This window comes from Primulina tabacum, chromosome 14, assembly GCF_025594145.1.
Source record: "Primulina tabacum isolate GXHZ01 chromosome 14, ASM2559414v2, whole genome shotgun sequence".
Lineage (NCBI taxonomy): Eukaryota > Viridiplantae > Streptophyta > Magnoliopsida > Lamiales > Gesneriaceae > Primulina > Primulina tabacum.
The window spans coordinates 37,922,551-37,947,894 of NC_134563.1; the positions used below are offsets into that span (position 1 = coordinate 37,922,551).

At 38.8% G+C, this 25,344-nt stretch overlaps 2 protein-coding genes and 1 non-coding gene across 6 annotated transcripts; 2 read left to right on the forward strand and 1 right to left on the reverse strand.

The window, feature by feature from the left end:
- Window positions 1-452: 452 nt before the first annotated feature.
- LOC142524842 (splicing factor U2af small subunit B-like) lies at window positions 453-2,391 on the forward strand. Of its 2 annotated transcripts, XM_075628966.1 has the most exons (3): window positions 453-1,436; window positions 1,836-1,979; window positions 2,196-2,391. In XM_075628966.1, the coding sequence occupies exons 1-3, from the start codon at window positions 605-607 to the stop codon at window positions 2,207-2,209; spliced, it is 990 nt and encodes a 329-aa protein (XP_075485081.1). In that variant the 5' UTR covers window positions 453-604; the 3' UTR covers window positions 2,210-2,391. The 2 variants fall into 2 exon arrangements, with proteins under 2 accessions (XP_075485081.1, XP_075485082.1); XM_075628967.1 differs by lacking the exon at window positions 1,836-1,979 and having other exon boundaries at window positions 454-1,436.
- Window positions 2,392-11,785: 9,394 nt separating this feature from the next.
- Window positions 11,786-14,231, forward strand: LOC142525191 (UDP-glucosyl transferase 74CD1-like). Of its 3 annotated transcripts, none has more exons than XM_075629376.1 (3): window positions 11,786-11,932; window positions 12,621-13,290; window positions 13,377-14,231. In XM_075629376.1, the coding sequence occupies exons 2-3, from the start codon at window positions 12,643-12,645 to the stop codon at window positions 14,097-14,099; spliced, it is 1,371 nt and encodes a 456-aa protein (XP_075485491.1). In that variant the 5' UTR covers window positions 11,786-11,932; window positions 12,621-12,642; the 3' UTR covers window positions 14,100-14,231. The 3 variants fall into 3 exon arrangements, with proteins under 3 accessions (XP_075485491.1, XP_075485489.1, XP_075485490.1); XM_075629374.1 differs by having other exon boundaries at window positions 11,786-11,928; window positions 12,608-13,290; XM_075629375.1 differs by having other exon boundaries at window positions 11,786-11,928; window positions 12,616-13,290.
- Window positions 14,232-16,430: 2,199 nt separating this feature from the next.
- Window positions 16,431-16,536, reverse strand: LOC142525682 (small nucleolar RNA R71). Its single transcript, XR_012815133.1, has one exon. It is a non-coding gene; the product is annotated as a small nucleolar RNA R71 (small nucleolar RNA).
- Between the last annotated feature and the right edge of the window lie 8,808 nt (window positions 16,537-25,344).

Here is a 25,344-nt window from a genome sequence, read left to right on the forward strand (position 1 = left end):
GTGTGTGGAGTTTTGAAGATTTTTTTCACTTCTCAATTGATACATCCTATGTATTTTGGTTATACGGTTTGTTAGAGGTTTAAGATGCAATTTGTTATTCGCTTTAACAAGGGAGTTGTTTGAACTTGTGATATTTGGAAGAGTAATTAAAATATGTCATGCAAGTAGATATACCAACAGGGTGGTACATGGCCTTGCGCAATTTGCTCCGTCTAACCCCTCACATATGTTATAAAGTGATAATTTTTATCAATTGTGGTTGATGGATATAACTGTTTTGACTGATCTAATGCATAATTTGTTTTTTTTCCTCAAAAAACTTATTTTATTTTACTAAAGAAATTAATTATGTGAAAAATATATAACATCCCAGAAATTCGATGATAAAAAATTTGTGTGTATGTGTTTTTTTTTTATCATGCCTTTTAAACAATTCAACATCTTCAAATTTTAATTAATGTTTTAACAAATGTAGTCAACTCGTGATCTCAGTCGCACAATAACTAGATTAGGGTTCTCTTCCTAACCCGCCCGCCTTCGGGGTCGGCGTTGGCGTCCAAGCAATTCTACGCAATAGCTTTTAGTTCAATCTAATCACAGAGGAATGGCAGAGCACTTGGCCTCAATATTCGGGACGGAGAAAGACCGCGTGAATTGCCCCTTCTACTTCAAGATCGGCGCCTGTCGTCACGGGGACCGCTGCTCCCGCCTCCATAACCGACCCAATATATCCCCCACGTTGGTCCTCTCCAACATGTACCAACGTCCGGATATGATTACCCCTGGCGTAGACGCACAGGGACAGCCAATCGACCCAGCTAAGATACAGGAGCATTTCGAGGATTTTTACGAGGACCTCTTCGAGGAACTCAGTAAATTTGGTGAAATCGAGACCCTCAATATATGCGACAATCTCGCTGATCACATGATCGGCAATGTCTATGTCCAGTTCAAGGAAGAGGATCAGGCCGCCGCTGCCTTGCAGGCCTTGCAGGGTAGGTACTATTCCGGCCGCCCAATCATTGGAGATTTCTCTCCAGTTACAGATTTTCGAGAGGCTACCTGCAGGCAGTATGAGGAGAATAATTGTAACCGGGGTGGGTATTGCAATTTCATGCATGTCAAGATGATCGGCAGGGAGCTCAGGAGGAAGCTCTTTGGAAGGTACAGTCGGAGGTCTATGAGGGGCAGGAGTGTCAGCCCACCCGAGTATTACCACAGGCGGGATAAGGAACGCGAAAGGGGGGATCACGACAGGCGGGACCACCGTGGGAGGAGGGGTGGTGGTGGTGGCGGTGACAGGCATGGAGATAGATATGAGGGAGAGAGAAAGCGGCATGGAGGGAGTTCGAGGAGGAGCCGAAGTCCCGTGAGAGAAGGTAGCGAGGAGCGGCGAGCTAGGATTGAACAGTGGAATCGGGAGAGGGAAGAGAAGGGTCAGTGATGCTGTTGTTTTGCGTGTTATATTCATTTGGAACTTAAGTAATTTGGTAGTCTAGAACGGCTCCTTGTTTTGTTATGCTTCTTTTGTGTGCGTTTGGAGGTTGGGAGAGGTGTTAAATGGGTAATAGCCGATGAATCTGCTGTTACAACAATGAACATTTAAAATCTAGTGATTTGAGACACTAGCTAGTGATTTTGGTTGTTTTCATGATGGTTAATTTGCTTCCTCGGATGATTTTGCTCTATACACATCTCTATTTTTGTTATCATTAGCAATACTAGCAGTTTCTTTGTTATCTGTTGGTCGTCCTTGCTCCTTTTGGTCGGCCCCTTTTGTGGGACATGGGTTTGTTTTAAGCTTAATGCCTCCCCTGTTGGCTGTTATTAACCAGTGCTATCATGGATCTCAAATGATTGGATTGCCTACTTTCCTGGTGCGATGAAATTAGCGGCAGTTTTAATTCTGAAGCTTTTTTCTTCTTACGGGAATCTCTTAGGTTTAAATGTGTCGATACATGTCGCAACACAAGGAATAGGTAAAATACTTTTTACAGTATCCAAATGGAAGTCAACTTCCAGCGTAGCTTAGACTTTGATCAATTCTACTTTAAATACTAGTGATAGTTGACTGGGAAGGATTTAGAATGAGCTGAACTGCTGAAAGTCGAATAACATATTGACGTGCTTGGTGGTTTGAATTACTTCATTTACTTGTAATTCCTTAAACTTAGCATTTGTTTACTGTCTAACAGATCTTTATTTCTGAGCCTCCGAGGTATGAAAGATACTCATGAGCAGGAAGCTTGCATGAAGTCGACCATTTGTGTTTGTATTTAAGCATGTTGCAATAAGAATAGCCATATTTATTTTTTCTTGAATGAAGATTCTATATGTTGTTTGAATTTTTGATTTTCACTTTTCAATAAAAGAATGCTCTATTAAAATCCACGAGTTCTCAACAGGCAATGAAAAAACATTATTTTACAAAGACTTGAATAGTCTATTTTGATATACTTTTAGTTAGAGAATTGTAAATTAGAGTTTCCTAATTTTAGCGATGTATTTATATCTACATGGAAGCACAAATCAAACCTCGATCTTTCCCCTACGAAAGTTCATCACTTTCTTATGAGAAATTATATTTTCGCTCTATTTTGACGTTTATGTAGTTATATACATATGCATGTTGGGTGCTATGGCACCGCCTCTGTTGGTAGCCACACTCTAATCTATAGGACCTCTGTCGAATTTGTCAGTTCCAGGTTGTCCGCCTTTGTGAATGCCTACTGTTTTGGGAGAGCTGAGTCACTGGAGATTGCTTATTACAGCTTTGTGATGAATTAATCCGTTGGCGCTCGAGATGTTTTAGTTTTGATGTTGGTCAACTATCTGAGTCCAATTTAGTATGGTTGTGTTGGTGTTGTGTTTAGCTACCGCATGGAATTCGGATAAGAACTCTTCTGGAGATGCTTTAAACTAGCATCCATGAGTGTCGTATATTTCTCTTTTCAACCTCTGATTAGAGACAAATGCGAGAACATTGTATTAGCGTTTGGTGAGACTGATCATGCTCTTTCCCTTCCTCGCAAGCAATATTATATATTGTGTATTGGAGTTTCAAAGGTCTAAATTCTTGTGGGCAGCATACTATTTATCAAATAAATGCTGTTAGAACAGTCTCTCCAAATGTGTTTTGGAACTTAGTTATAAAACTTGGAGCTTCGGCAACCTCCAGGAGATGCGTTTTTATTCATTCAGCACTCCATTTCGTTGAGTATTATATTATTCAGAACCACACTAAAAAAAATCAACATATTTTTTAAAACCCTGAGTCATCATGGCATAATAACAAACAAACGTGTTTAAAATATATTGTAATTCTACGAGAAGCCTATAAATCATAGATCGCATATATTGAAGGACATGCACACAGAAAACGAGCAAGTCGATATCTCTCCTTGTTTTAGAAATAGATCTTTTGTTATATGGTTTCATGAATTCTTATTCGTTAGATATTTCAAGTATAACCATATTTACAATAACAAATAACATTTTTATATGAAAAATAATATTTTTTTATGAATGTCCAATTAGAAGATTTGTTAATAAGATCGTCTCACAAGATTTTTGTGATATTTTAGATAATTAACGGCTTGATGGAATATATTTCAAGATTGTCACATTGGATTATAATGATCCTTAGTCAGATCTTTTGCATCATACTGTTGAAAACAAGAGTTGTAAATATTAAAAATTAATGTGTGATGATGTATGTAATGATGTATTTATTTTTGGATTATTTCCAAAGAAATTCTATAAATAGGTTTCTATATTTATGAAGAAAAATACAATTGAGTGAATAAAATTTTATAAAGTGTGTAGTTTAATATATTTTGTGAGTTTGAAATTTTTACTTTTTACCGTATATTTTTACTTTTAACACATATGAATTTTTTTAAGATTAAATCAATTATTATATCATAATCACAATGTCAACAAAATCCATATTTATTCATTTACTTAATATTTGGTGGACATGTGAATGAAAAATATCTCATCCATTTAAAATTTTATTAAATAAAAAAGATTTTGACTTTTTAAAATCGAGGAAATGAAGTTGACTCCCTATTAATTAGGTGAGATTATTAATTAGCTCATTGAATAGTTAGTTAGATTTCACTATTTTAAAAAATATTTTTAATTGATCTCGTCTCGGATTTCAGGGTTTCATTTTAATTATTCTTGTGTTCTTTACAGCAAAATAATCAAAAATCAATTGAAAATTTGAAGATTTGTAAGAGAAGTAAGTATATTCTCGTAATATTATGTTGTAGTAACTAGATTTGTTTCAGTTTAGTTCTTGTTGTTTTTTGTTAGAATTTTTGTGGGTAGAGTTAGCGTGAATATGGTTGTTTTTTTTTAGAATTTTTTGTGGATAGAGTTAGAATATTTATAGTCGAGCAAGGTAGTATGGGTTGAGTGTACTAAGTGTGTGGATCGAGGAGATGGATGGAGTGTGCTGGTGTGGGGTCGAGTGTGCAAATATGTGTGGGTCGAGCATGGTTGTGTGTGCTGATGTGTGGGTCGTATGTTGGTCGAGCACGTGTGGGTCATGTGTGTGGGTCGAGCATATGTGTTGACTCGACCCAAATCTCGGCTCAAATCTCGTCCCATCACACTCGACCCACATGTAGGACGAGCTTTTCACACGTCGACCCAGGTGTGAAGAGTGGGTCGAGCTCTTCACACTTGGGTCGTGTGTGTGGGTCGAGTGATGTGTTGGTTGAGCTTGCAATTCATGGGTCTAGTGATGTGTATGTGTCGCAATTCATGGGTCGAGTGTTGCATGTTGTGATCTCTTTGAGGTAGCGATGCGGCGCTGTATAGGTAGCGCCTAGGCGCTTGAGCTTCGCAAATTCAGGCATTGCGGCGCTAGTTTGTAGCGCCTAGGCACTCATTTCTTTCCAGTGACTCTTCACGTAGCATATTCTTTTGAATAAATAATCTTATCTCTAATATAATATTGGATCTAATAATATGTCTTATCTATGTTTTGTAGGTTATACCAACCGTTGTTGTCTTTGAGTACAACACGAAATAGGAAATTAAACATGATATTATATATTTAAATGGCGTTCATGGTCGAGTGGTAAGTGGACAACGATTCCTTTGGATTCTGATATTTGTTCTATAGAATATATAGAAAAAGAGATATACATAATTATGAATCTAGTCGGCACGGAAAAATTGAAATTAAGTTATCTTCCTGATGTGAAGCATTGCAATATTCGTCCAATTTATATTGAGGATGATAATGATTTAAAAGCATACTTATATTTTGGATGCGCAAAAAAAAGACATGTACTTCATGTCGAATTTGAACTCAATATTATCAAAAGTGAAAATATAATGTCAGCGGATTTAAATGTGACTCATTTGGACGATGACTCTGCCGATAATGAAATAAATATGTATGATAACTATTTTGATAGAACTTTTGTCTCAAATGATCATAACCAATAATGATGTATTGGAAGATATAAATACTTCATGTTCAACCGAAAATATGGAAGAGAATGATGTGAGAAGGAGAGAAAATGATGTGGAGGACATAGATGCAGTGCAATGGATGATAATGATGTCATGCAACAAACTTACATACATCACATCAGTTAGCTCATGATACTGATATTCATGTTCAAGCCAACAATGATACATATTCATTTACCTATGGTTCCAACATATTTATTGGTCAAAGATTTTCAAGAAAGACTGAAGTGAATAAAATGTTATCCAAAATTGCTTTATACTTGTCTTTTGAGTTTGAAAGTTTCAAATCTTTCCCAAATATCTATTCGGTTCGTTGTGTGACTAAAGGTTGCAGCTGGAGAATTTAGACTTCAAAACATGAGAACTCAATAGATTTTGTGATTCGTAAACACTGCAACATACACAATTGTGACTTGACAGGAATGCATAAAAGGAATCGACAAGCAAGCTCATATGTCGTTTGTGATATGTTGGTAGAGAACTTTCGGGGACGAAAAAAAACACCTCAACCAAAATCTATTATGACAATGATGCGGAATAAGGGGGTTGACATTACCTATTACAAAGCCTTGAAAGGCAAACAACTTGCTCATGATATCTTCAGAGATGATCCTGAAAGAAGTTTTGCTCTTCTGTCTTCATATTTGAAAATGGTCAAGAAAATGAATCTACGTAGTATAATAGATATAATAGTATATGAGCATAATATACTCAAGTATTTGTTTTATCATATGGCGCATGTGCAAGAGGATATAGATGTATGAGAAAATCGTATATGTTGATGGTACATGGTTGAAAGGAAAATACGATGGTTCTTTACTTGTGGCTTCACATAAGATGGAGATTTTCATCAATATCCTTTGGCTTGCGCTGTTGTTGATGTAGAATCCATTGCTTCATGGAATTGGTTTTTTACGAAGCTCTTGGAAGTAGTGGTTGATGAGGAAGAGTTGATGATTATCTCAGACAGGCATCAGGGTATCATTGCTGCAGTTGCTGATGTTTACAAAAATGCACATCATGGCCATTGTGTATGGAACTTGTCACAAAATATAAAAATTCGTGGCAAAAAGAAGGGTTGTACCGAAATGTTTGTGCGTTTAGCAAAAATTTACGAGAAGTTTAAAAAAAATATCCTAATGCTGCAAAGTTTTTGGACCAAAGTGATTTATTGGATCGATGGACTCAAGCATATAGCCCAAAATCTCGGTATAACATCATGACAACGAATGATGTTGAATCTATAAATGCAAGATTGCGTGAAGAAAGACAATTTCCAATCATTGCACTACTAAATTCTTTGGAGACATTGACTACATCTTGGTTTTCAAGGTATCAAAATGCATCTGTCGCATCAACAACAAATTTCACTCCAATTGTTGAGTCGATTCTGCATGAAAGGTTTAATAATGGTAGGGGATATCAAGTTTATGAGCTGGGCCGTCTTGAGTTCAATGTTCGAAGTGCTACAGACAATGACATTGTGGATTTGGAATCGAAGTGATGTACCTGTAGAGAATTTGACATTGACAAGATTTCATGTTCTCATGCAATTGCATTGAGTTACTTATGTGATGTTAATTTTTATTCATTGTGCTCAGAATATTATTCTGTTATGATATGGTTTTTAGCCTATTTTGAGCCAATTTATCCTGTTCTGAATCAGAACGAGTGGCCACTTGATGATATGTTAGTACCGTCACTTGTGATCAAGAGAAGACGTGGAAGAAAAAAACAAAACATATTTCCTTCGATTGAAGAATTTGGTAGAAGATAGGGTTGAATGATATGTAATTTGTTTGAATTTAAAGACAATCGATTTTATTAATGTGTTTGTGGTGAATTTTTAAGTTTCGGTCGAATGAGTGGTGAGTGGGTCGATTTTGGGTCTATGCGTCGAGTGGGTCGATTTTGGATTCAGTGGGTGGAGAGTGGGTTGAGTGGTGGAGTTTGGGGTTTGGTTTAAGGTTTTGTTTAGGGTTTAGGGTTTGGGTCGAGTGGGTAGAGAGATTTTGAGTTTTGATCATATTGTAATATATAATTTACTTTAAATATAATTAGAATGTAAGTATATTAATTGTGTAAACATTTTAATATGAATTATATATTATAATTTAAGTATGTTAGTTAAAAAATTCATAACAATAGTGGAAACCTAATGTTAAGAATGTATCTTTTACTCTAACAATTTGAGTTGAATATATATTCGACTAAAATTCTTAACAAATTTCATAACCATGGAACCTAAAAATTCGTAACAAATTTCATTACAATATTGACTGAATGTTTAATGTATCTCGAGCCATATGAGTTGAATGTTTAGTGTATCTCAGTGGGTCGAGCCTCCATGTTATTCGTGTACTGAGCGTCGATCGAGCCTTCATGCCGGGGACGAGTGGATCGATCCACCTCCATGGGTCAATGGGTCGAGCCTGTCTCGACCCAAAACCTCTTAGGCTCGACCCAAAAACTCAAATTGGGTCGATGGGTCGAGCCTTTTGTTTTTTTGTTTTTGGCTCGACCCACACGACCCAATTTGAGGTTATGGGTCGAGCCTGAGAGATTTTGTGTGGCTCGACCCAATGAATTGTTTTCATTGTTTAAAATAGATTAAGTGAAACTACACAACTCTAATCAAAATTTATTAAATCACATAAATTCAACTCGAAATCAATATAAAATATCATATAATTGTTTTAATCTAATGACCATAATTTATCCCAAATACAACAACAAAAATGCCTAAATTCCTCAATCTTCTCGTCGTTCAATTGATAGACATTTTCTCTGAACATCGTATGAGCTACTGCCGCTAAACAGTTAACTCCACATTCACTGCTGCAATAAAAAAAACATAAAATGTACATCGATATACACCAAACCATAATGAAATAATAATTTTTAAAATAAAAAAATTTCAACTGATTTTTTGAGTAGGAAAATCATCTGGTCTAACTATGCTCCATCTTTCGGAAGTATCAGTGACACCCAAGATATGTGGAAGCATACAAAGGGTTAATAAATTTAAGTAATGTCTTGCCCGACCTATCTACACTGAGGTCTGAATCCATGACTGTGATCTTCTTAATGTTAGGCAAAACTTTTAACAAAACCCAATGTCCTGGAAGATGAAAGGGTATCAAAATTATATTGGCTTTATTCCATGAAACAGCTGGCCACTCACCAATTTCTGTTTTCACGTAGGGCATCAAACATTCTATATTATTATGCCTGCCATCATTGAAAGCACTGAAAATGAGCTGATGAAAATCGACGTCCATCAATGACACGTCTTGTGACATTAAATATGAGTATGTCCTTTGTAACTCAAGCAACCATCGACATTATTCTTGAATATGCCGAAGGTGATAAAGTGAAATATGTTAATTACTAACTCAATGTAATAACAAAAAATAAAATAAAAAAATTTATAATCTCATTCAACCAACAAGCAGGTGTCCCAATTCAAGAAACCACTTTCTATCGTAAGACGAGTACAACCCAGATATCCTCGTATTTTCCGTGCAATAACTAATCTCAGCGCTTACTCGAGCCCACGATCTATTGGCAAACATTCTAGCTCTCTTCTCAAAAGACAGATACATCATATCATTTATAAAAAGTGGACTGCAGTTCCTCATCTGTCATAGGTTCCTCGTCAACTGTGAACAATCTTAACTTATAGCTCGAAGTCTTTACAAAAGCAATAGTCAAAGACAGATCGCTCACAAATGACGTATTTGGATCCACCACCTCTGTTCTCATAAATGGCGTCTCTTTATGTGTTCTCTTTCATGTCTCGCCATAATATGAGAGAGTAATATACATACAATTTTGTCATTTTTAAGCTAACAAGATAGTTAAAAATCATATAAATATCGATAAAACTTACCAATATTTGCACTCACTGAAAGCAATCTCCCAAACATATCTTTCAAGCTCGAGATATCTGTCTGCATATGTTTCAATACATCCATGATGTGAGAAAATCTTTCGGCTTGGTCCTTTTACATCATCGCAATTTTATCCTCCAAACTTGTCAAATGAATTTCATACATATTTGCAAGAGATGTATGATCTCTATGCATAGATGTATGTCTCATGTCAATCAATGGAGCAGACGGTTGATTCATGTGTGAAGGACTACTAGATGGCCGAGAAGATTTTCGGACTTTATCTCGAGATGATCTAGAATATGTGTATGTGAATGGCCGGGGAAACTGTTGATCCTCAGTCTGTACACCCACTTCATCCTCTGGGTCGCTCAATGGATCTTGACTGCACACTACTTTGATACACTGGCTAATCAACTAAGTAATACGATTGACTATCACATTATTACAATCAACAAAATCGTCAGTCATATAATGCACAGACAACAGCTCCTCCGTGATGGGAATAAGCATCCCCAAAATATCATATATTAATCATTAACATTAAACATGAAAATTAGTTAACAGTTAATCGAAAATGTATTAGATAATTTAAAAGTAAATAAAATGAATTTTTTGCTTTTACCTTGGTATATACATTTTTAAATGCTTTGTTCACATCATCAAAGGAAGGGAAATGGTTCTTGCTCCTTTTTCTAGTCAACCAATATATATTCGAGGTATCGGTATATTGGGATCTTCCCTATGTCTAGCAAACACTTCAGCAATTGCTGAAAAATATTCATACGCCAAAATTTAGCACAAAAAAATAAACACATTTATTAGTATGATATAAAATAACAATGATATTTCATAAAATGAACAATATTTAGTTACATGTAAATGATGAATAAATCCACTTATATGGAAGCTACCGCACCCACTGGTGCGACCAAATTTTCATAGCTTCGAAACTACATTCGAGATCTTTTCTAAGTCCATAAGTATTTTCTCGAAAGCTATTCTACCCCATGGATAGTTAATAAAACTATCAAAGTTATTAACTAATCTAATTCATTCTAAATCAACTGCATCTTTTTTATTTTTTCTTTGCCTACCCAATACACCCTGTCACGAACAAAAGACTGGCCAATTTCAACTTTTTTACATCTATATCTTCCTGTAAGTCATTCTCATACTCATCCATTCTAACTATGAAATCCCCTAAACCTATACTATCTCTGCCACCAAAATGCTTCCACCTAAATTTATCTTCCTCGGGTATCACAAGATAAAATTTTGAACAAATTAGCCTCGTTAGCAAACAATACTTTAACAATGAAAACTGTAAAGGTTGTTTACGATATACCATTCAAAATTCATTATATCTACTGTCATAAGTCTGTCTACTCATCAAAAACCATAACAATTAATTCAAATTGTTATAATCCTTAGCATATATAATTAAATTACCAAATTGTGTATGTTGGACCATATATTTTATTTATGTCTCATTCAAAAATGATACAATCTTCTTACAAATCTCAACGTATTTTGATCCTAAAGTTAACTTACATTCAAAGAATTGATTTTTTCCAAGTTTAGTGGGGAAATAAATCTGCAAAAAAACAAAAATATTATTACTTTTCAAAATTTAAAACTAAATAGTTTTCATTTAAGAAATTGGGTCGAGTCACTGAGATTTGGGTGAAATAACAGTTGACTCAACCAATCAAGCCCTTGGTCGAGGTGAGTCGACCTCTTTGTTTGGGTCGAGCTCTCTCAACCCAGGTGGGTCGAGGTGTGAAGAGTGGGTCGAGCTTTTCATAGTTGGGTCGAGAGCTCGGGTCTTCTCTCTCGACCCAGGTGTGAAGAGCTCGATCACACTTTGACCCATTATCCTGGGTCGAGTTGGTTGATTTAGTTGCGACAAAAAATTTTGGTCGCAATTTGTGTGTGCTGGTTAACAGGTAGAATAAGAAATGAACAAAATAGATTTATAACATCTTAATAGATTTAATGAGTCGAGTTCGACCCAGTAAAATTCAAAATAAAAAGTTGATTTCTTACCAATACGTGATTATCTCGTTTGATTTCTTGTAGCCGAATACTCTTAGACTTATTGTTAGTCAGAAATAAAAAAAAATAGAATGGATGGTAAGGAGGGTTGAGAAGAAGAAGATATTTTGTGAAGAGTGGGAAAGAATGAAGTTAGATATGAATTGGGTTAAGTTGGGTGGGGTTGAATCGTGTAAGTTTTTTATATAATTAAATTATGAATTTTATTATATATAAAACTAAAATAAAAATTTAAATAAATTAATGAAAAAATTAAATTTTAAACAAATTTTAAAAAAAAATAAAAAAATAAATTACATTCAATCTCTTATTAGATCTTTTTTCTCTAATAAACACTCCGACGATCCCATTTTCCTCATTTTCCCTTTGGTGGACCGCCACCAGCAAACAATCTTTGTCTGCAGCAGAGGTACAAGGACAAACAAAACGCTTGCCCACCGCCGATCGACTTATCGACTCTCTGCCTTATCATCTTTTTATTTACGTAAGTTTTATTCAATCTAGCTGATTTAGGAATATAAATTTGTAACCTGGATGATGTGTAAGACGGCAAAGCTTAGATTACCGTTTGCTAGTGTTAAGAACTGAAATCTCCACCAGGGTTGTCGATTTTTTTATTTTTATTTTTTAAAAGTACGGATTTTATGCATTCGAATTCCCACGGTTGGATTTGAATAAATGAGGTGTCGGATATGGTCTTTCAGAAATTTAATAAGTTTAATAATTTTGTCAAAAAAGTTTAAATTGCAATTTTTTAAATAAAATCCAAATAAAGGAGATGAATATATATAATACAAAAAGATAATTTTGATTCATCGGGCTTGGATATGATTATCGTTTTGCTTTTGTATAAATCGACAAAAACGTAAAAGCTTGGTGAACTGCATGGATGAAATCAATGAAGGGACTAGTTGTCCTTTAGTGCCTGCCTTCAGTTAGTAACAAGAAAAGAAACTTGGAATTGGGTATCAACGTTTGTTTTTTTTAGATAGTATAATGTCTTTGTGCTTTGATTTATTGTTTTCAGTCTTATTATTTTCCTGATGTTTGCATAAAAGAGAAACTATTGTATGATTAGTGCTTACTCTCGAACTGGTCAGAAAGGTGCATGTTTGAATAAATAGCGATACATAGAATATCACAGGTTTCTCAGGTTTCAAAAGTTATGCAGGGAAGGGGCCTAGATTGTATCGACAAAATGGAGAAAGAAGTAGCTGCCTGTAAAGCTCATATTGTGGTGCTTCCTTATCATGGGCAAGGCCACATGAATCCATTGCTCCAAGTTTCTAAAAGATTGGCCGCAAAAGGAATCAAAGTCACTGTAACCACTACTCTCTCTAACACCAAAGCCATGCAAGCTGCATCTACTTATATCACATCTGAATCAATATATGATGATTTCAGTGAAGGAGGGTCTGCAGGACCTGGTGGTTTTAAAGGATTTCTGGGAAGATTTGAGGCCATTGGCTCGAGAAACTTGACAAGTCTCTTGAGAAAATTTCAAGATTCTGAAAATCCTGTGGCATGCCTGTTGTATGATGCAAATGTAACATGGGCCTCAAATGTAGTTAACGAGATGGGTATTAGGAGTGCTGCCTTCCTCACACATTCTTGTGCTTTCTTTGCTAGTCTCTACCTGATGCACTGTGATTTATTGGGGGTTGTTCCATCAGTTCCTATTCAGTCAATGCCTGGATTGCCCGAGCTTCGGGTTCCAACTATGCCTTCATTAGGTCCTCAAGCAGGACGTTATCCTCCGATCATCCGATTTTTGTTAAGACAGTTTGACAACATCGAGAAAGCAGATTGGGTTCTCTTCAACTCATTCCATATGTTAGAAGAAGAGGTCACTTAGCACCGAGTATTCATTCTGTTTGAATAGCACGGAGTTATTTGTAATAAATATATGATTCACAACGTTGTTGAATGCAGGTGGTCAATCAGATGTTGAAACTCTGGCCTGTGAGGCCCATAGGACCGACTTTGCCTTCTTTTTATCTAGACAACCGCGTGGAAGTCGACGATGATTATGCTTTCAATGTGCACAAGCCAAACACTGATATTTGCCTGAAGTGGCTCGACTCCAAAGATACCAGGTCAGTCGTCTACATATCATTTGGCAGCGTCTCCAGTTTAAGCAAGGAACAAACTGCGGAATTGGCCGAGGCCCTTGTGAATAGTGGCAAGAGCTTTTTGTGGGTTGTGAGACCATCCGAAGAACACACACTTCCAACTAATTTCATTGAGGAAACTTCGAATCAGGGATTGATAGTGAAATGGAGCCCACAGTTGGCAGTTCTAGGCCATGATTCTGTTGGATGTTTCATATCTCATTGTGGTTGGAATTCTACCATAGAAGCAATAAGCTTAGGAGTCCCTATAGTGGCAATGCCTCAATTTTTGGACCAGATAACTGATGGACATTTTGTGGAGCACATATGGCAAGTCGGAATCCAACCTAAGGCGGATGACAAGGGATTTTGTCAAAGTGTCGAAATAAGTAGGTGTATTCTGGGCATCATGCAAGGAGAACGAGGAGAAGAGACACGAAAGAATGCTGCTCGTTTGAAGGCGCTAGCAAAGGAGGCGGTAGCGGAAGGAGGAAGTTCGGATAGGAACATGAGCGAATTTATAAGTCAGCTCCTGCCAGGATAGCAGTTTTGTATGTATCATCTTTAATTAAATGGAACATGATTTGAACACTAAAGCAAAAAAGGTTGCATAACATATCCCTTGTTACAACTACAAAGAATTACTTTCTATTATCAAAGACATGGACTTTAATTATTGAGGAGTCTTGCAATTTGTTTAATAAGCGAAGGGAAAGCTTTTCTGCAGAAAGAAAAACGAATAGAACAAAATTAAACACAAATAACCTATAAACATTAGGAATAATACATGGAACAAAGAAAAGTTTGAAGGAGCCGAGTCAAGTGATATAGGTGGATTTTACTTGTTTTTCATATCATGTTATGTCTTGTTGTGTTGCATTTATCATTTAAATTACATTCATTTTGTGTTATTTTAGAGTAATTTATATATTCGTGTTGCTCATGTGTTTAGTTGGTAAAAATGCAAGAGATTCGTGCAAAACTGAAGAAAAAAAGAATTTTTGCGAAGGACTTCCGCTCGGGCGCACATAAATGTCCGTCCGGGCGCTTGAGAGCTTGAAAAAATCATTTTTTGCGAAAGCTATCCGCCCGGGCGGAAACTTACGTCTGCTCGGGCGCGCCAAAGAAGAAAGAAAAAAAGAAGAATCTGCGAAGACCATCCGCCCGGGCGGAAACTTATGTCGCCGGCGCTCGTAATTTTGGAAAAAATTTTGGACGATTCCATTCCTTATTTTCTAAAGGTGGATGATATGGTAAGGGGAGTTGGACAGTTTTTAGGATTATTGAGACATCATTCATCAGCCGCGAGAAGCTTTGGAGGGATTTTCGCGCTTGGATCGAAGATTCGAAGATTTCCGGGCGTCGTTCCTCGCATTTACGTCAAGCCTAGTATTTCTAATCCAGTTTTTATCATTTAAACTTAGTTTTGTTTATTTCTAATATGAAGTTGAGTAGCTAAACTTTAATATTTGTTGGGATTTAAGGGGATCCTACCCAAACTTTGATATAATTAATTTACATATCGATTTTTCATGTATTCTTGATTATGCTATTGTTTTATCGTGTTGTTAAAGCGTAACTAACTTTAATAACAATTTTATATTGCGAGTGAGTTCGAGAGAATAACTTGTGATAGGAACGAGTAGTATAATCCGTGGATCTACAATTTATATAGACATATAAAATTGGATACACACCGATAGTTATAGTCCTAAGGGTCGAAAACTAGGGGAATTCATAGATCGACTATGCAATTCGCTCTTGATAAATAATTAAAGACATTTAATTACTTCATTGAGTAGAATTAGTTTGGAATAGCTCGAGAGAGTGTGTTCAATTGAATAGGAAATCCTGTCGAAAGTATATAATCATTATCGAACGAATTAATTAATTAACGAGGGGTAGGTGAACCGAAATTCCCAACAAATTCATTTCTCATTGAATTTTAATCAACCATTTTAGATATTATATTTCATTATTCCATTCTTGAATCATTTTATTTGCATATTTATTTGAGCATAGTAGTACTAAAACAATCAATCAATTTTCGTTGTTAAAGATTTAATAACTGAAAATAATAATTTTCAAATACAGTCTTCAGTGGAACGATACTCGTACTCACGTACATTATACTATTACTTGACATCGTACACTTGTGATTAATTTTTGAGCATATAAAACCATATTTTTATTAAGGATTTCACAGTGCAAGTTTTGCTCGACCAAGTTTTTGGCGCCGTTGCCGGGGACTGTTAATTCACAATTTTATTTTTAGTTATTTTCTTTAGTATTGTTTCATTTTATTTAATTAACACTCCATATTCTATTACAGATATCTCGCCCAGTGCATGCCAAAGTCACTTGACGTGGAGCTTGAGCAGTTTGACCCTGAAATTGAATTTCCGCAGGAGAAGACAACAGCAGAGACTGAAAGAACTGATGGAGAGGCACGAGAACGATCATGAGGAGGAACACCATGATGCTAGACATGTTGAGATGCCACGCTGCATACCGATGCTGGAGTATGCCCAACCTTCTTCGGATGGAGCACGCCCCAGCATTGTGAGACCTATTGTGTGGGCAAACCACTTCGAAATCAAACCAACGATAATTCAGATGATTCAGAACATAGTCCAGTTTGGAGGATCTGCAGTAGATGACCCAAACACGCACATCGCAGATTTTCTTGAAATTTGCGACACTTTTAAATTTAATGGAGTTTCTGATGACGCTGTTAGGTTGCGTTTATTTCCTTTCTCTCTACGTGATAAAGCTAAAACATGGTTGAATTGTTTGCCTGTAGGTTCGATCACCACATGGGAGGACATGGCGAAAGCGTTTCTCATTAAATACTTTCCTCCATCTAAGACCATGAAGCTGCGGGCAGACATAACCACTTTTGCTCAGTTCGAGCAGGAATCTTTATATGAGGCATGGGAGCGATTCAAGGATCTATTACGAAGATGCCCTCATCACGAACTGCCACTTGGGTTAGTTGTTCAAACCTTTTACTATGGCTTGCTTACTCCTAATCGTACTATGATAGATGCTGTTGCATGTGGAAACCTATTGAGGAAGACTCCTAAAGAGGGATATGAGCTGTTGGAGGAGATGGCTGCTAGCAGCTATCATCCTCAATCTGAAAGGAACAACCAACGGAGAAGTGCAGGATTCCACTAGGTAACTGACCTTTCTGCTATTACTGCACAACTTGATGTTTTGAACAGGAAATTAGACAGCTTGAATATGGGTGGCATGGCTATGCGTCTTCAAGAGATATTCTGTGATAAGTGTGGAGGTGAACACTTGGTGAAGGACTGTCAAGATGACAATCCCTTCTATGTGCAAAATGAGGCACCGGTGAATCAAGTTGGAGTCCACAACCGTCCGATGAATGATCCATATTCTAACACATATAACCCTGGATGGAGGCAACATCCCAACTTCTCATGGGGTGGTCAAAACAGTCAGAATCGACCACAGGGAGGACAACCGTATGGAAAAAAACCGATGTACAGATCTGACCCTCATCGAGAAGAAAAGTCCAATTTGGAGCAGATGATGTCTAAGTTCATTTCAGCCACCGAGACTAGACTACAGAATCAGATGCATCGATAAAGGGGCTAGAGAATCAGATTGGGCAGCTAGCGAAGATGATAGCAAGTAGAGAGCCAGGCACCTTGCCAAGCAACACTGAGATTAACCCGAAAGAGCAAGTGAAAGCCATAGCATTGCGGAGTGGAAAAGTGCTTGAACAAGAGGAAAAAGAAAAAGAGGATCAAGGAAAAGAAGCGGTTGGTACGCACACAGGTAAGTGTTCTAACTCTACACCAGCACCCACTGCACAATCCAAAATTGTTATACCCCCTCCTTTTCCTACAGCATTGAAAAAATCAAAACTTGATGCACAATTCGATAAGTTTCTTGAGATATTTAAAAAATTGCACATCAATATTCCTTTTGCTGATGCTTTGATGCAAATGCCGAGCTATGCTAAATTCCTGAAAGACATTTTAGCTAATAAGAGGAAGTTGGAGGATCACATGACGGTAAAATTGACTGAGAATTGGTCTGCATTGGTACAAAACCAGATCCCACCAAAGCTAAAGGATACAGGGAGTTTTTCTATCCCTTGCATGATTGGTGATGTTGTTTTTCCTAAAGCTTTATGTGATCTTGGTGCGAGCATTAATCTTATGCCTTTATCTGTATTTAGGAAAACTTAGATTGGGCGAGCCTAAACCGACACAGATGTCCCTGCAACTAGCTGACGGATCCGTCAAACATCCACGAGCAGTCAAAGAAGATGTGTTGGTGAAAGTGGGAAAGTTTACATTTCCTATGGACTTTGTGGTGCTTGACATGGAAGAGGATAGGGAGATACCTTTGATTTTAGGGAGACCGTTCCTTGCAGCTGGCAAGTCCGTGATTAAAGTGCAAGAAGGAAAGTTGAGATTGAGAGTGAGAAAGGAAGAAATGACTTTTAATGTTTTTAACGTTCTTAAGCATACACTGCACACTAATGATTGTTTTATAGTTGATTCATCGGATTCACTTGTGTGTCAATTTGTGCAGGATGCTATGAAGGATTCATTGAAAGTCACCCTCACCACTGAATTGAAGGATGAACTTGATGACAAAATATCTGAAAGAGGGGCATACTTTAATGCCAACCATCCATGGACGAAGCCAGTGAGAATGAAATTGGATGATTTGGGAGCTCGAAGGGACCTGACCCCTCGGAAGTCAAGCGTTGAGGAACCGCCGACATGTGAGTTCAAACCACTGCCTCCACACCTGAAGTATGTGTACGTAGAGCGTAAAAAGCTAGAACCCGACAAGCGCATTACACCAAAAGAATTTAAAGAAGGCGAAGCGGTGCTCATTCACAACTCCAAGTTGCGCTTATTTCCTGGCAAGCGCAAGTCAAGATGGACAGGCCCTTACAAGATCACCAAAGCATTCCCCTCGGGAGTATTAACTTTGCGAGATGGGAAAAATGAGCCGTTCACAGTCCATGCTCAACGACTGAAGCATTATTTGGGTGGTGCAGTGGAGCCACAACTTGGAATCACCCGGTTCCAAGATAATCCGAACTGAAACTGACCGACAGTCCAGCTCTCGGCTATAAATTGAGAACTAACTCTCGTTCCCTTATCTTGCATTTAATTCGATTTTTAGTGTGTATTCTTATTATTTTATTTAAAAAATGGGGGGGGGGGGGGGGAACCGTGAAGCTTCCGCCCGGGCGTAAATTTAAGGCCGCCCGGGCACGATTCTTTTATCAAAAATTATGAATTGCTGTGAGGTTTCCACCCGGGCGGATATTTATGTCCGCCCAGGCGCGCCCTTTTCAAAAAATTTTTTTAAAGCCGAGAGTTATCCGCCCGAGCGTAAATTTAAGGCCGCCCGGGCACGATTCTTTAATCAAAAATTATGAATTGCTGTGAGGTTTCCACCCGGGCAGATATTTATGTCCGCCCAGGCGCGCCCTTTTCAAAAATTTTTTTTAAAGCCGAGAGTTATCCGCCCGGGCGGCAACTTATGTCCGCCCGGGCGGATCGCGAATTTTAAATCAACCCAGACTTTCTTTTTCTTCTCCCACTTCAAACCTAGCCGCCCCCCTCGATTTTTTTTTTCGCCCCTTCTCTCTCAATCTCACTCCAAACACCTATTTTGTGCACATTTCAAGTACATTCTTGCATCTCCACCTTCCCCAAGCATCAAGAAGAGATTCTTCTGGTCAAGAACCGAAATTCTCCGGCCCTCTTTTAAACTTCCGGTCACCCCTGAAATCGCCGGCCACCCCTGCATTCTTCCGGCGAGGCATTTTCCGACGACACGCCCCCTATTCCGGGCTGCTTGTGCTTCCCAAATAATCAACAATGATGGCACCTAAAAAAGCTCGGGTAAGTCACGGTGCTTCTTCTTCGTCATCTCATACTTCCCAATTATTTGTGAATACTGCAGCTAGGGAACGATATGAGCATGCGAAAATACATCGCGCTCCGATTCGGGAGCGAGGTTTCCAGCTTGAGCAGAATATTCTTATATTAGACAAACTGCGAGTAGAGGATGGGGTAAATTTTGTTCGCAACCGCAAGCCGCAATGGCACCAGTGGTGCGAGAATTTTACGCCAATGCGGCTGAGTGGAGTGACAGCAAGGCGGTTGTGAGAGGAAAATTGGTGGATTTTAGTTCAATAGAAATTAATAGGGTGCTTGAGACACCGACGGTGGACGATTCGTTGTATACGGCATGGGCGGCAGAACCCGATTTAGAGTTGATGATGCGCCGCATCTGCTATCCGGGGTCTCCGTGGAAGACACCTGGATCGCACACCTGTTTCGCTGAAAAATATCTGCTAGTCCCGGCTGCGATGTGGTATGCTTTTCTGACCACACGATTGATGCCAGTCGGGCACATGAGTGACGTCCAGAGGGAAAGGGCAGTGTTGATATATGCACTGATCACACATATGCCGCTCAACGCGGGAAAAATCATTCATTCACAGATCCAGCTGAGCATCCATAATCCAAATGTGGCGTTATTCTTTCCCCATGTTATCACCTAACTATGTGCGAGCGCTGGGGTGATTTTTCAGGACGACGATGAGTGGCTGCCACCGACCAAGGCCCTCGATAACGCCAGCTGGCTACAGAAGACCACAGTACGGCGGAAGGGGTTCCCTCAGTTTGGCCCTATTTGGGACAGTTTGAATTTTGATCCACTGCCAGAGCAGCCTCCACCACCGGCCCCGCGACCTAGACGTTGCCTTCTGCATGAGAGGATGGATGAATTTGCTGCATTTGCTGATCATCAGTTCCAGTGGCAGGTTGTGAGTCAGACTTATCAGACCGCCACTGACGCCATGCTACGTCTATCCCTGAGCCACAGTGGTATCGACCCGGCCCTTATGCCGCCCCCTATGCCAGCTTTCCCGCCGCCGTTCCATTTTCATTACGCAGCGGCACCAGAGCCGGACGTTGGCGTCATTCCCCCGGAGGCACACGAGGAGGAGGATCAGTGAGAGGGGAGTCACTTCTATCCCTTCTTTTCTTTATCGCATTTCGTTTCGTTCAGTTTATTTATTTTCGTTTATCTTGCATGCTTAGGGTATACTGCATTCATTTTGTTGTGCCTATCTGTCTCTTTTTCTATCGTCTGCTGCATTGGGGACACTGCTCGAATTTAGTATTGGGGGGTGGATGGGTGTTGTGTCGTCTTTGTCGTGTTGGTGCTTTGTTCGTATTGTTCGTTGGCATGTAGTTTTAGTTGTTCTGCATATGTTTGTGTGTCAGCCGACAGTATTCTATATAGTACTTGTTAGCCAAGGATGATTAAGAAGTGATGAGACATACCCTGTTGATCGTGTACTCGCAATTCTTTAGCACTTACTGTGGCAGAGACATGAAGTTTTATTTCGAGTATTGAACCCTCTTTACACGAATGTTAGAACTAAAAGCATGCATGACAAGATGGTGAAAATTTTAAACTAAAGTGGGGAACGAATATGTTTGAAGGTGTGAATTGAGCTTGCATATATTCTCTTGAATCGAGGTATCTATCAGCAACCAAAAAAAAAAAAAAAAGAAAGTTGGAGATGTAAGGTGTGGGGGAGCCGAATAAAGGAATGAAATCCTATTCCTGGCTAAAGTTGGAGATGTAAGGTGCTGAGTAGCCGAATAAAGGAATGAAATCCTATTCATGGCTAAAAATGCAAAACACATGAATTTGAATCTGAAATGAAAAGTTCTAATATAGTCCTTTCATTACTGTATTCCTATTCAGAAAAAAAAAGAAAAAAAAAGAGGAAAATAGTTGCTATGGATACTGAGTGCAGAGGAATGGAGGAGAGTAAGATTTACACTAACATGCTGATTTAAATATCTGACAATGGTTGAAAATAGATCCCTCTATCATTTGTGATGCTAGGACTAACAACACACACACACGTTCAGGCTTTATTTGAAACGATGTCTAGACCAAGGGAAGTGCGAAGAATTATGTTTTTACATTGATCGACAAGGGAATATGTTGAGTTTCGTTGAGGCTAATTGATTACTAGGAATTCACTGTCGAGCTACTTTGTGTCATGTTCTATTTTTTTTCTTGTCACCTATTTTGCTCGAGGGCGAGCAAAAGGTTAGTATTGGGGGGTTGATATAGGTGGATTTTACTTGTTTTTCATATCATGTTATGTCCCGTTGTGTTGCATTTATCATTTAAATTACATTCATTTTGTGTTATTTTAGAGTAATTTATATCTTCGTGTTGCTCATGTGTTTAGTTGGTAAAAACGCAGGAGATTCGTGCAAAACTGAAGAAAAAGAGAATTTTTGCGAATGACTTCCGCCCGGGCGCACATAAATATCCGCCCGGGCGCTTGAGAGCTTGAAAAAATCATATTTTTCGAAAGCTATCCGCCCGGGCGGAAACTTACGTCCGCCCGGGCGCGCCAAAGAAGAAAGAAAAAAAGAAGAATCTGCGAAGACCATCCGCCCGGGCGGAAACTTATGTCCGCCCGGACGCGCTCGTAATTTTGGAAAAAATTTTGGACGATTCCATTCCTTATTTTCTAAAGGTGGATGATATGGTAAGGGGAGTTGGACGTTTTTAGGATTATTGAGACATCATTCATCAGCCGCGAGAAGCTTTGGAGGGATTTTCGCGCTTGGATCGAAGATTCGAAGATTTCCGGGCGTCGTTCATCGCATTTATGTCTAGCCTAGTATTTCTAATCTAGTTTTTATCATTTAAACTTAGTTTTGTTTATTTCTAATATGAAGTTGAGTAGCTAAACTTTAATATTTGTTGGGATTTAAGGGGATCCTACCCCAAACTTTGATATAATTAATTTGCATATCGATTTTTGATGTATTCTTGATTATGCTATTGTTTTATCGTGTTGTTAAAGCGTAGCTAACTTTAATAACAATTTTATATTGCGAGTGAGTTCGAGAGAATAACTTGTGATAGGAACGAGTAGTATAATCCGTGGATCTACAATTTACATATGAAATTGGATACGCGCCGATAGCTATAGTCCTAAGGGTCGAAAACTAGGTGATTTCATAGATCGATATGCAATTCGCTCTTGATAAATAATTAAAAACATTTAATTACTTCATTGAGTAGAATTAGTTTGGCATAGCTCGAGAGAGTGTGTTCAATTGAATAGGAAATCCTGTCGGAAGTATATAATCATTATCGAACGAATTAATTAATTAACGAGGGGTAGGTGAACCGAAATTCTCAACAAATTCAATTCTCATTGAATTTTAATCACCCATTTTAGATATTATATTTCATTATTCCATTCTTGATCATTTTATTTGCATATTTATTTGAGCATAGTAGTACTAAAACAATCAATCAATTTTCGTTGCTAAAGATTTAATAACTGAAAATAATAATTGTCAAATACAGTCTTCAGTGGAACGATACTCGTACTCACGTACATTATACTATTACTTGACATCGTGCACTTGCGATTAATTTTTGAGCATATAAAACCATATTTTTATTAAGGATTTCAGAGTGCAAGTTTTGCTCGATCATCAAGGATAAAAAAATGAAGAAAATAAAATTTAATAAACATTTTGATACCCTCATAAGGATATCCGGGTTGTTGTTAACCCGATTTATTACTTGGATAGTCCGTATCAGAGCCATTAGGACCGGGCACTTGCTTCAGAACTCGGGCACTTCACTTCTTCCCAAGAAATTATCATCATAGCCCGAGCTCTCAAGCAAATACCCGGGTACCCTACTACTCGGGTCACCTCGAGAATTGCACCACACTCGAGTGTGATTGGTACGGGCTGTCTAAATTTGTCAGAGCAATTTGGATTTGGAGTATTTTAGAAGTCATCAGAAGCTACAAGTATGGGCAGCCGACTTGCCATACTTAGTAGGTGGCACGAAAATCGAGGTACCTACCCCATTTTCTACTATAAATAGCAGGTATTAATATCATTTAATGATTCTAAAATCCTTCAACTCTCAAGCACTTACATATTTCTCTCGAATATTGCTTGTGTTCGTCTTCTACATGCTGACTTTAGCATCGGAGTGGCTACGCCAGACACTCCTCCGGCGCCCATTCACGAGTTCCTTTCTTGTTTGCAGGTGTTGTTACAGCCATTACCTTCACTCAAATTCCCAAACACTATAAATTACTGATTTGATCCGTTGGAGCCCCTTACCCGGCTCATCCATTTCAACGAGGTCGCATCATTGGCGCCGTCTGTGGGAAACTCGAGATTAAGACGTTGATATGGCTCGTACAAGAAGAACTAACCAAGATAATTCTCGGGCCCAGGAGGATGGAGGGCAAACTTCGAGACAAGGTGGTGTTAATAACACCGGACCAAATTTCATTACCATGACCCTGGAAGAACTAAAGAAAATTGTATGATGCAATAAAGCAAGCTATGGCCAGGAAAGAAGTTTCTCATCATGTTACACCACCCGGAGATAGACAGGAGCATGAACAGGAGCAGGAGTAGGAGATGAGGGAGGAAGAGGTGAGAGGAGAAGACGAGGAGTCCAGCGCCGGGTCCAAATCTCCTGACTGTGGCAGAAGAGTTGCTGGAGCTGAGCCAGAAGATGAAGGACCTGGAAGGACAGTTGGAGAGCCGAAGCACTTCCCGGGCAATCACCAAAGGATGCCCATTTGCTGACATTATTGTCCGGGAATCCCTTCCCGGAAATTTCAAGTCTGCCAAAGTGAAAGATTATGATGGTAACGCAGACCCGGAGGAGCACCTGGCCAGGTTTGAGAATATGGCCATGCTGCATTGTTACACTGATCGAATCAAGTGTAAGGTGTTCCTGACAACATTGGTGGATTCGGCTTAGAGATGGTTTGAGGGTTTGGCTTCTCAAAGTATTAGTTCTTTCAAAGACTTCCAAAAGGTGTTCTCACACCATTTCAGCAGCAGCAAAAAATACAAGAAGACTGCTTTTAGTCTTTTCGAAGTCAAGCAGAGCCCAGAGAAGAGTTTAAGGGCTTACATCAGAAGATTCAATAGAGTGGCTCTGGATGTTCCCACTTGTGCCACTGAAACAAAAACGACTGCATTCACCCAAGGCTTAAGGGGGGGGTGAATTTTTCAAATCACTGACCAAGAAAATGCCCGGAGATTTCGATGACTTATTGTCCCGGGCGGAGAAGTATATCAATATGGAAGAAGCTCAGAAGCAGAAGAAGGAGGCTGTAAGGAAGGAGAGAGGGGACCGGGTGCCTAAGCCCGAGGAGAGAGGACATAAGAGGGGTCATCTAGGGCACTTTTTTCATCACGTGCCTCTGAAGATTGCCCGGGAAAGGAAAATACAAGAATGCAGTAGAGATCTGGCCCCGGACCATCAATTATCCCGACCAGAGAGGAGAGGATTTTGCACTCTCCACAAAGTGTGTTATCATAACACCGAGGACTGCAAAACATTGAAGGGAGATTATGTCTTACCTTCCGCCCCGAGACCCAGCCACGACAACAAGAGACCGAGATTGCCACCTTGGACATCTCGATAGCTAGGATCCAGTGCCCGAAGAGGAGGTATGAGGAGTAGTCTGATGAGTGAGCCTGGGAGAAGAAGAGAGCCCGAGCCCGAAAGGAAAAAGAGTTTGCCCCCTGCTACGGGGTTGATTAAAATGATAACATGAGGCTCCACTGATGGAGACTCCAATCGAGAGAGGAAATCGAGAAGTATGAGGGAGTGTATAGAGGTATAGGGGACGAGGAGGAGCGAGGCGGTGATCAGTTTCGGCCCGGAAGATTTGAAGG

Coding starts and splice junctions, on each gene's coding strand:
- LOC142524842 (XM_075628966.1), top strand. CDS start 605: ATGGCAGAGCACTTGGCCTCAATATTCGGGACGGAGAAAGACCGCGTG. Junction 1,437..1,835: donor TCGGGAGAGGGAAGAGAAGG/GTCAGTGATGCT, acceptor GTTATTAACCAG/TGCTATCATGGATCTCAAAT.
- LOC142525191 (XM_075629374.1), top strand. CDS start 12,610: ATGCAGGGAAGGGGCCTAGATTGTATCGACAAAATGGAGAAAGAAGTA. Junction 13,291..13,376: donor TCCATATGTTAGAAGAAGAG/GTCACTTAGCAC, acceptor TGTTGAATGCAG/GTGGTCAATCAGATGTTGAA.